The sequence below is a fragment of the Meleagris gallopavo genome, chromosome 2 (genome assembly GCF_000146605.3).
Source record: "Meleagris gallopavo isolate NT-WF06-2002-E0010 breed Aviagen turkey brand Nicholas breeding stock chromosome 2, Turkey_5.1, whole genome shotgun sequence".
Taxonomy (NCBI): Eukaryota; Metazoa; Chordata; class Aves; order Galliformes; family Phasianidae; genus Meleagris; species Meleagris gallopavo.
Genome location: NC_015012.2, coordinates 28,441,073 through 28,453,124, shown reverse-complemented (window position 1 = coordinate 28,453,124; position 12,052 = coordinate 28,441,073). Strand labels below are relative to the sequence as shown.

General features: G+C 38.1%; 1 protein-coding gene across 1 annotated transcript; it reads right to left on the bottom strand.

The window, feature by feature from the left end:
- Positions 1 to 11,919, bottom strand: HNRNPU (heterogeneous nuclear ribonucleoprotein U; the record flags this gene model as incomplete). The annotated part of the gene is made up of 13 exons (XM_019613489.2): positions 1 to 1,126; positions 1,514 to 1,585; positions 2,796 to 2,998; positions 3,479 to 3,718; positions 4,250 to 4,418; positions 4,773 to 4,901; positions 5,342 to 5,461; positions 5,679 to 5,942; positions 6,325 to 6,437; positions 7,494 to 7,593; positions 9,031 to 9,170; positions 11,417 to 11,490; positions 11,627 to 11,919. Coding segments are annotated over 13 exons (1,971 nt in total), but the record flags the coding sequence as incomplete, so codon positions are not given.
- Between the last annotated feature and the right edge of the window lie 133 nt (positions 11,920 to 12,052).

The window sequence follows — 12,052 nt, the reverse complement described above, 5'->3', positions numbered from 1 at the left end:
CCAAAACAAGAGTAAAATGAATTTATTTTATTGCAAACAAACGTCTAGAGTTAAATTTCTCCACCCACTTTCTTTAAAGAGAAAAGGAATCAGCAGGCTAAGGAGATACACCCATTTGAGAACCGACATGATTAAAAATTAGATATAAAATGGGTGACTCACAGTTTCATTAGCTTACAAAATGGTGGAGTAACTACTACAAGCACACTAGGTATACAGTATTTTGTGGGGAAGTTATACAGACACACAGCTAACTTCATATAGATCCCATTAGACAACTGGATTTACAACAAGTTTTGTTTAATAAGAAATGGGCAAAGCCAGCTTCTTTTCAGAATCAAAATGCAGAACAAATGGAAAAGAAATTATGGTGGTGTACCTTCACAAGTTTGAGCCTCCACAAGTAATGCAACCAAGTTTTACAACTTTAAGAGCTTCTACATACACTCCACCTTCACTATTTAGCTCCAGGTTTCCTCTTCACCCCCATCTTATTGAATTCCAAGTGTTACAAAAAAGTCCTAGTTTATTGCCAGAAACTTTTACCTCCCCCTTCCCTCCTCCCCACCCAAAAGCTTTATAGAGAGGATGGAGTGTAATATGGAGCTTTACATTATAAATTCATGAGGGCTACGAAGGAGCCTCCACACGAATCTGGTTGCTCATATTTCGATCGTATTGTGACACGACTCACGACTGTTTCTTAGAAATTGGGGTAAATGGGGAAAAAGGAGAAAATTCTTTAATAAAAAGACACCAGGTACAAAGCAACGTTTTACTTTTGTTGTGGTAAAAAAAAAAGTCACATTTTACAGATAAAATGTAGAACCCTGAAATACTGACACATTCTCTTATCGTGCACAATGCTGAGGTTCTCTTACGAATCACTTTAAAACTGCAATTAAAAATGTACAAAAAAAAGAAAAGAAAAATCAACCCACAAAGCTTCTAAAAAAGGAACCCGCAGGCACTTCCTCTTGTGGAATGTTTAAAAAGTTAGCCTACTAAAGAAAACAGTCGACTTCTTGTGAAGGTTTGGGAGAAATATGTATCAGTTCATTTATTTGGGTATTCAATAATATCCTTGGTGATAATGCTGACTCCATGGCTTCTGACCCCAGAATTGCTGCAATAAATGGATAAATAGTTAATTTAATGTGTTATCACATAACACACCCCTTACAGAAAAAGTTTTTAAACAGATATCTGACTTCTCCAGGAACCTGAGATTAAAACCCTCTCAAATAGCAGCAAATTCCAAAACAACTGGAGGCAGTTACGTTCACTTCACAGTAGTAACACAGAGTCAAATACTTCATGCCATTAAGACCAATAAGCCATAGCTGATATCTGATATATCAAGCCAGATTAAGCTGTGCAGAGAAAACTATTTATAATATTACTTGGCATTAGAAGATTCTGCTATCTGGTGTTGGTTACACATTTATTTCTAAGCATTCTGAAACACCCGACGATCAAATTAAGAGGAAAGAGTTTGGTTATTACTACTTACACCCTGCTGCCACTGGTTGTAGCCCTGAGATTGGTTTTTGTAGCCACGATTATTCCCCCTTCCTCTGAAGTTCTGCAAGAGGACAACAGTTTTGAGCCACCTCATCTGTGCAGACTTTTCAGAAATACAGCAACACCAATTCTACTGCCACCAAAACATCACATGCTATACCCAATCTTTCAAATATCAGTATCAGGTCTGGGTTAAAACAAAGACGTAATACCAAACGCCTGTCTCAAGCAGCTGCTTCTTAAAACTTGGCTGTTTAGTGCTGGTGGTTTTACCCCAGACTCAGACTACTGTTGCCAATGGTCTGGAAAGCTGGCTAATCCAGTTTTGACTCACCCTATATCCAGCTACTAAACTGCACTAGGACAACTAAAAATACTAGAGCTTGCCTATTTTTAGTTAGGAAAGACTAGTTGCTACAAGGATGTTATCTGATCGGACAAAAGGATATGGGTCATACAACTTAAAATAGAAGAGTTAGGTCACAAAACTTTAAATAAAAGCTACAGTACAAAAGACTCCTTGATATTGGTAGATAGAATACTGCATTTCCCATTTGTATTAGACAAACCTGCACCATGTTTATTAGCTTGGGCTCCATCTGCTGGCTCTTCAGTAATCAAAATTACAGTTTTCAAGTACTTTCACTGATACTGATACTGTGTCAGTTTAAGACTGAGACTAGTATGTCCTTGGTCAGTTTGATACAAGATGTCCAAACAAAGACTCTACAGAGCCATTTTCAGAAAATTCTGTAAGTGCCTCTGACTTTACCTTCAACACAGATACACTCTGACTTCAAGGTCAAACAACGGTTACTGATGTTGTAGGTCAGAGATCATGGGGGAATGAAACAACTTATTAGCATAGCTGTTCCTATATGGATTTTTGCACACCTCTGCAATATCTAACTAGAGCTGGGCATTGCTTTTATCTCAAGCTGTTGGACTATAAGCCAGACTTAAGCATGAACTGCATAGGGCAACTCTACAGTCTATCACAGAAACTCAGACTATGAACTGCTTTACAGTGGAACAGAATCCCTAAAAATCTTCAGCTTTAGCAGGACTAAGTCTTATTAGGAAACGACTGCATCAGCGTTAGCTCTTCTTACAGCTCTAGGCACGTACTCTTAGCTAGAAAGTTAAATCTTTTGCTATGGAACTAGGTGTACCAAGCTTGCCATTATCCACAGCTAACAAGTCTTTCAACAACAGAACACTAATCCAGAGTACTGCACGTCAACTAGTAACTCCCCCATCAAAAACATTACCTGGTTGTAGTTTCCCCTGTTGGGCATTCCACCTCTGTTATAGTTTCCTCTGTTTGAGTAGCCACCTCTGCTAGGAAAGACAGGGCCACGAGGATAAGGATAGCCAATGGCACCGCTGCTGCCGCCGCCACCGCCACCTCCTCCGCCACCACGCTGTGGCATATTGCCTCCCCTCCTGTTGTATCCACCTCGATTGCCTGGGACTGCAGAGAAAACGTTTGCTCAATTCAAGTAACTGTCAGTTCTTAAGTATTTCTCACATAGAAAAAAATAGCTCAGAAAAGAGACCGAATGAAGGTGAAAAAACAAGATGCCAAAATTCTTCGCAAGAGTTCCGATGCAAAGATTTCAAAAATAATCTTTTTTCCACGATGGCCAGGTGATGTAAGTGTACAAAACACCCTCTTAATGTGGCATTTAACACAGGGAAGCACTAATTCTACAGTAAGAACTTAAACTGTACCTCAAACTACACAAGCAGTGTAATTTTTTGTGATCCTCAGTTGTTACACATCAGAAAATTAGCTTTGCGCTAACGGTCAGGCTATTAAAAACTTACTGGAGCCAAAATCGATGTTACTGTCACATAATGGTTGCAATTCACGTAAGACAAGCTTTTCGTTTTCTTATTTTTGCAAAGTATCTGTTATCCCCAAAATTCATACACTGATTTCTAGGCTCACCTCCTCCTCTGAAGTTGCCACGCATGTTGAATCCTCCACGCCCCCTCTGCCCTCTATTAAACTGATTTTTATTGCTCTTCTTGTTTTTCTTTGAGCCAGTGTTCTGTTTCTTTTCTGGCGGAAGAGATTTCTTACTTTCTTCTTTATATTGTTCCAAGAGTTTCTGAGCTTCTTCTTTTTGCAACTCTACATAGATTATTTCATCAAAACATTCTGCTACCTCTGGCAGTGTGAAGTTCCCTATAATTGCAAAAACACTGAGTATTCAGCATCTCCATTCAGCTACAATTCAAGCTGTATTTAACCACCTTTCTCTCATTCTTCCTCCCACCCCCAACATTCTCTCAGCATAGGGACAAAATTACGTAATTTGAGCAGTAAAGAAAGGTAAGAGTGACAAAAGAAATAAAAGGGTCTCCATGGAGTTACCAGTACTGTTCCAAACCTTGAAAGCATTCTGCCTATGCTTTTTTTTCTTTTATAAGCCTCCACTCAGAACATCAGTTTCTGCCAAATATGTCACTTAAATAGGGCACTTTATGCCAAGACAGCTTTGTGCATCTGCATGAAGCATATCAGCATAAATGAGTAGTGTTAAGGACTGCAGCAGAGGGAACACAATATAGTGTTGTCCTACAAGTTACAATAGTCTTCCAGTTTTGTTTAAGTACAGCTGTTTAAGATAACGTAAATTTTTAGATTTCAGGTTTACTTAATCCTTTAAGCAGATATTCAGCATCCTAAAACACAGTATAGGATTATGTTCCATGCCTTTCATTTTGAGAACTGCATGCTCTGGAAGATCTTTTCCCTCCACCTCTGCCTTCTTTTGTGTTCTTTGCTTGTAGTCTTCATCTTTTGGGCAAACAACAACTGCTTTGCGCTGGAAGCCTGCAAACAGGCACATTTTTCTCCTCTGCGCAGCTGCAGACACATTTGTCTGAAAAAAATGCAGTAACTTACTACACGTAGCTGTCATTGTAAGAGTTAAGGAAGTCAACTTATGGTGTATAGACTTCACCTCTACAAGAGCTTGCATTGAAGTTTACAAATAACTGGATATAAAGAAGCTGCATAATGCAAAGTTACGAACGAACGAGCTCATATCAAAGTGTTACACTATTCCTCCCACATCCCAAAGAAGTTCAGAAAAGCATTTGTAGTAGCATCTCAACTTTGCGCATTAAGTCAGTAAGTGAAACAACCGCTATTAAAATATAACTTTAATCCCACTTAATTACTACATTACAGCCTACAGCAAAATTCCTTAACAATTTTTTACTGAAGCTTCTACCTGATCCAAAATGAAATTCCGCTTCTTACGAGCTGCAATCTCAATGAATTTTCCAAGACACTGTGGAGCTCGCTGCAAAAGTGTGTTCAGTTTCCCAGTGTCTGCCATCTGCCGCTTAAAACCTGCAACCTATAGAAATTTGAGTTATGATAGACCCAACTCTTACAACTGAGATTTTGCTTTAATTAATTTATTTTCCAGAGGCTTCCATTCAATACCACAAATGCAAACTTCTGATTCTATTTCTTTATTAACAAAAAATTTGGGTGAATTGACACAGCTGAATCTAAGGTATACTCATTGTACTGCTGATTCAAAGCTGCATTTTCTGTACTGAGGACAAACAATTGGGAAACATCAATTATTTAATGATTAATTGATACTTATTGCAAAAGAAACTTCAGAATCTGGCTGTGCTGTGTATGACAAGGAGCTCAGTACCATAAAATCTTTAACAGTCACAGTCAATCAAATAATGATCATGTGTTTCTTAGACTTCTTAGATTGAAGGGAATTCCCTGCCACCCAAAGACCTTGGACTTACAGCAAGTCTTTAACAATCAACTTACCATCATTTTGTCCATAATAGTATTAGTCCCAAGAATGTTGTATTTCCCAGGATTTGCTGCTGCATGTTTAGTAACCCATGTAGTCTTGCCAGCTCCAGGCAATCCAATCATCATCACCACCTATTATGACACATGCCATATTTGAGATGCTAGCTCACAGATATTCTTTAATAAGCAACTTAGCCTAGCAAACCCAATGGAAATCTAGTATGGAGAGTCACAAGCTACTCAGTATTAAAAGTCTTCAAACAAAAAGGTCAATTTTCTATAACAGCTTAAAATCCAATGCTTCCATTCATCTCTCCTCAACAACTTCTGAGATAATCAGGAATCTTACCTCACAATCTTTCTTTTGCTCAGGTCCCTTTGGTCCTCGAACCCTATCTTCCAGGGGGACCTTCTGGATGAAGGTATACTCTTCAGGTACAGGAAAATAAGGTTCATCTTTCTGACCAAAGTTGAACTCAACTGCACAGTTATGGCAGAGAACATGTGGAAAGAGCGGGCGCCCATCAAGAACTTCCTTACTAATTTTGAATGCAACACCAAGCTCTTGTCCGTTCTTGGAATATGAGAGCTCCACTTCATCACCATCAAAATTCTGTTTTACAGACAAAGCATTAGTTTGTGTAAAAACATTCACACTGCTTTGTTAAGGCGCATTAACGATTTCACCAAATTAACTATGTTTTTTAACTTTTATAATACCATTATAGAACAAAGTAAATCCTTAAACTGGAAGACAGCCTTTAAATGTCAATGATCATGTTAAGATGTGATTATTTTTTTTCAAAGCCTTGGGAAACATGAAAAAGGTTGATAGCAGCCAGTGCTGATTATACATGCTACTTCTACCTTCTCAATATATTAAACAACTTGTCTTTTTTCAAGTTTTTTTTATTTGATCTACTGCTTCTCACATCAAAGCAGCCTAAAAATTAAAGGATGTTTTTCCTCAAGAGAATACTTAAGAGAAAACTTACAGCAAAACATCCAATCACATCATTTTCATCAAACTTCTCACCAAAGTCTTCAGTCTCACAATTGCATGTCTTTATTCCTTTTAGAGAATATCCGTAAGAAAATTCTTCTTCACCTGAAGAATAAATTTCAACTTATTAAAAATATGTATTTTCTGTTGAGAAATGCAGTCATTTTACAATTACTTAAGTGAACTGCTGTTCAGAATATTTTCATTGATGCCAAAACAAGCTATCACCCCCAGAATAGCTACAGCTGTTTCTTGCATTGAAGAATTCAATACTCTCATTTAAAATTGAACAGCAGCGTTTTCCTCATCCTAACTTTAAAAGCTTTATGCTACTGGTTCTAGATTCTTGGTGACAAAATGCTGAAACTCTAGCTAAAGACACAAGTAAGTATTTTTAAACTCTGAAGACCTGTGCATCAGTATACCTGTAATGCAGTTAGTCAGAAAGGCATTTCTGAATTAAGTCTCCAGTAGCACTTACCCCTCCCCATTTTAAAGGGAGTTTAGCAGACATTCAGCCTATGCGACAGCTGAGGATGAAGCTGCAAGGAACAAGCTAACAGCAAATGTCAAACACAAGAACTCAGATGGAATTTAAGTACTTATAACTAGAAAATTGCTGGTATCAGAATGTTCCTATTCATACACATTTTCCATAGACATATCTCATCAGCAGCTAATAGTTAAAAATACCATAATTTTCTGCCCCCTTTATCTACTGAAGTTGTTATTTCTAAAAGGAGCTGGAACAACAAACAAGATTTCTGCCCCCCAACTCCAGGAGAATAGTAATTATCTGCAAATTTTTCTTCCTGGAGTAAGCTTTATAATCACAAAACAGAAATAATAATTAAAAAAAAACATTGTGATTTATTACACTACACGTAAATCCTTAAAGACTGTCAGGTTTTAAGGAATGTTTTTCCACAACCCACATAGAAAGAATTAATTCTCAAATCACATATTTCTAAAAACCCTGAACAGTTAAGCTTGTTTGTCCCAGTAATAAATTCCCACAGTGTCCAGTGAATAACTCAAGACCCCTTTTCAAAATACATGGACTACAATCATTGAGTTTCACAGCCACTTTTCTCTTAGCCAGACAGGAAAACTTCAACCACACAGACAATATATAAATTAAATAAATACTTGAGGTCTTACCAAGCAACATTCCACTTGTGTTCAGTGACCAGCCAACTCGCACCTCATGTATATCAATGTCTTTTGTATACAGGTGTTTAACAGGAATCTTTTCTGTAACCTATTTTTAAATTATTCATTAAAAGTTATATTGTGTTTTTTAAGACTCCGACAAGAAAGAAACAACAGTAACATCCACAACCTTTATTCTCTGCTTATATCTTCACAAGTCTGCAGAATTTTATTATTTTTTTTTTTTTTGCTTAAATTCAAGACTTAAACACATCTGTGAAATCACAAACCAGTCACTAAACACTCAAATCTCTTGACTGATAGAGATGCAAGACATCGTATACCTTCAGAGCACTTAATCAGAGCAAATTTCTCGGTGGTCACAAATATCAACCCTCTTGATAATGTATTAAAATTACAGCCTACAAGGAATATGTCCTTATCAATTAGAAGCTCTGCTACAACTTTGGGATTAACAGCAAATTGCTTTGCCAATAAAGTGCGGTATGAGATGAAAACACAGTTCTAGACAGAGCTGGGGAAATACCACACTCATGCCTTTTCCAGAGAAAGCAGAGATCCTGGGCAAGTTGCCAACTACCAAACAACGTAACCAGATTCAAAAATCTCACGCAAGAGCATTGCAAGCTGAAGGCTACCAGCTCTTCCTCTAATTGCTTTTTATAAAGTGTCACCAAATTGAAGCGGGAAAAAAATTACCTGACCATTATACCACCACTTTCCACAAATATTTGAGTCATGTGACCAAGGAAAAGCTTAAAAAGTAACAGGACAATAAATACAGCGTTTCATGTTATTGTCCTCCCAAAGTTACAGTCACCAAGGAATGGGATCACCACCAACTTAGTATGTTACCAGTTAGATTTGGAAGTAGTGGAAAAAGTGAACAGAACAAGCACATATCCACATACATCCTAAGCAAATCAGGCTTTGATGCCCTTAAAAATAAAAAAAAATAGCTGACTTTGTGACTCCTGATTTTCTTCCCTCACAAGTGGGAGGAATCTGTTTCTTGTAAGGCTGATTGCTCTTTTCCATTCCAACCCTTCAGAGGAACTCCAGTCCTCTAAATTCAAGAGCCCAGCTAAATACTCACGTTTCTGCGTAAACAAGGCAAAACTATTCAGGTTGGAAGGGACCTCTGCAGGTCAGCTACCAAACTCCCTGAGTATTTTGTTTTTGTTGTTATTTTTGGAAAATTTGAACTTCCTGTCATCTTCACGAAGTACACACAAGTGAGCTTCTGACTATTATTTTAATTCTTTATGTTTTGGTGCATGAAGTGCCATCTAAAATTCTTGGTTCAAAACTACAAGACGTTATATGTTCATGTCAAATGCAACTTTCTTTTCACATTAAGTTCTTAAAAGAGAAAGCAGTTTCACAAATTAAGACATCTCTCACTGAGAGCCATTTCTCAGCCTTGTTACAGAATGCTTTCTTTAAGATCTAAGACTGAAACAAAGTATAAACAGTAAAATATTTAGCTACCCAAAACAGCCTCCCACAAAAATTAAAGTCTCACCTTCATCTCAAAGCAGACTTTGCCTTTAGAAACTCCATAGGAAGCTCTTCCCCCAGCCCAAAGGAAAGCAAAGCTTTCCATGGTCAGTGAGGAAGCACTAAACCGGTCTCTTGAGATTTTAAAATGCAGGTCACAGTTATCTGTTGACAAAAATCATTGCGTACTTCAGTTAAAAAAAAGAAAAAAACAAAACAACAAAACACACCACCAAAAAACAAAGCACAACTTTCCAATTTCATGCATTAAAAGTTATTTCAGTTTTCCAAGGTGATTTTAAGACAAACAGCTGCCATTTGGCAAATGCTAACCATCTTTTAGGAAAAGAACTGAACACGTGCCAAAAAACTGAGGAAAATACAACTAATAACAAACATGATTTGCAAGGTGCCATCTTCCACCATTAAGTTCCCAGGCTTCTCCCCCCCTCGCCCCCCCCATCTGCCTAAACACTTGGCTTCCATCTCACTCACCTCAACCTTTTTTTGGCAGTTACCCAATGCAGAATATCTGGAATATGCATGATGCTCTTTGAGCTACTTGCTAGATACCTTTTTGCAAAGCCTTACTCCTCGCGTCTGAAAGCAGTTAAGTGCAAACACGGGTATTTTTGTTTAAGTACTGAAAGTAGTACCGTCGTCTTCAGGAGACATACAGTCTTTTAGCAAGTCCAATTAGATTAAGCCAATAAAATAAAGTCAGTTAAGTGCAGATAAGCACACAGCACGTGATAAGTGAGCTCATTTTGTGTAAAGAAAAAAAACAAAAAACAATCCAACCAATCACGATCTGCAGCATGAACTCAACTATCATTTTGAGAGAACCCTAGGAACCTTAAATGGAACTTTTGTTATATAGACATCTTCAGGGCTGCTGCACTGTAAGTTCCAAGTTTATCTTCCAGTAGCTTTAAAAATGACAACGTAAAGTGGTAAAGGTGCAGGATATGGCACTTGAATTCCCCAGAGTAAGGAATCCACATAAGAAACTCTGAACCTATTTAACAGTTACAAGAAAGGTGTAGAATTATCAACCAGAGTTATTTTCTGCCCTAGCAGAAAGTCTGTATGATGCCCAAGCACACCAAAATGCAGTTGTCCTTGCATTTTAATACTGGTAATTCTCAAACAGGAGATCTTGTCTGCACAAAGCCATCTGCAGCTATAGTTAGGTCTTAAGCATTCCCGTTAATACTTCTAATTGTTGCAGGAAAACCAAACAAAAAAGATCTGAAGAATAAAACAGCGTAGGTTACTTTTAAAGCAACACACAATAAAAGAATTTCTAGTCAAAATGCTCTTCTGAGACACAAGTAAAAGAAGCACTTAAGAGCACTAAACCTCTTACACGTCTGGATTGTGATAGTCAAGAAAGAGAGCCAAGCTGTTACACAATTCACTCTTTAAAGCTATGATTGACTGGGTGCTCCCAACAGCCTGCTGATACTTTTAGTTACAGTTTGTCCATAGCAGAACTTTCTACTAGATACAATTATCACAAGTAGCAACCAGTCAGTTATTGGGAGAGTTAAGAACTCCCACAAAGATGGCTACTCACCAAGTTAGCAGCTAGAAGATAATGGCATATTCAGCAAAATACGTGGCTGTAAACTAATGTCTCCTTCCATTTCAAAACATTTCTCAGGAAGAAAAAACCTGAAACTACTAGCAAATATGCCAAATGAAGCCAAAACTTAAGGTCTCATTTCATGGCATTTTAAAAATCCAGCAAGTTAGTGCATTACCTGAAGTTTTTAAGTTTGCAGTAACTTCTCATACTTACCCAAAAGAACAAGTTTTTACCCTGCTCATGGTATACCACAGTATTACTTACACAAATCACCTCCACACCACCTCCAACTCTCATAATACATGAATGGGTCATTTATTTTTTCCGGAAGACTTAAGCTGATTGTTAAATTTCTCAGAAAACAGCAGAAGAAACCCCAAGCTTGCTGATACATAAATAAGACTTCAGTGAGTTATGCAGGAAACCCAGTCCAGGCATTTTACTTGCATAACTATCTACTATTGGTACTTTAAGCGAGAAGTTGATGTGCTACGTTATCAATTTCTCCAGTTGTTTCAAGCATCATCTATACATACTGAACACTCAAGTCACTTTCTCCATATGCAAGACTAGTATTTCATTTAAAGATTTCTTCAGCAAATTATTATGTCACATACTTCCCGGTAAAAATTTAGCTGCATATCGTTAATATGAAGGCTCATGTACCCTTTTATGTGCTAAGACTGAAGGAACAAACATTTCTATGCTGCTCGGTAATGTAAGTCACCAAACATCTTACTCCACGTTTCTGAAATGTGGGGCTCTAAGATTAAAGACAATATTGTATCTTTGCAGACCAAAGGAAAGCATGGGTACTCACAGGTATCAAGACACACCACTGTGTCATCAAAGTGTTCATCTTCTTCTTCAACGGGTGGTTGAGGGGACTTGGCCCTAAGGAAAAAAAAAAAGTGAAGATTGAAGCCAGGCATTCTCCCAATGCAAGAGGAAACGTTTTTTTTTTTTAGAGTAAGCCCATCTTACCTCTCCTCATTCATAAAACGGTGCCCAGCATTGAAAGCTTATTTACCTGCTGTACTTATTTTCTTCAATGTATTCAAAATATCCTCGGCCATGGTCTTCACGCGGTCTCTTGACGCCCCTCTTTTTCTCACCAGGTTTTTGTTCTGTTTTGCCATCTCCTGTAACAGAATCAATGATTTTTAACACCACGAAGGAACTCTTCAATTGGAAATAAAATCCGATAACGACACTTTTGACTTCGGAAACTGCAAGAGCACCTACGGCAAAACAAAAGCAGCCCACGGAAGAATCCCGTTTTTCACTATAATAATAATAACATCGTATCAAGTTTTCTCCGGGGACTCAAAACCCATCCGCTAAACCTCCCCAAACCGCGACGGACGCGACCACCGATGCAGCGCGAGGCCGAGCGAAAGCCCGGGCCGCTGCCGTGCGCAGCGCCGAGAAGCGGACACAAAGCGGCGCGGCGCCG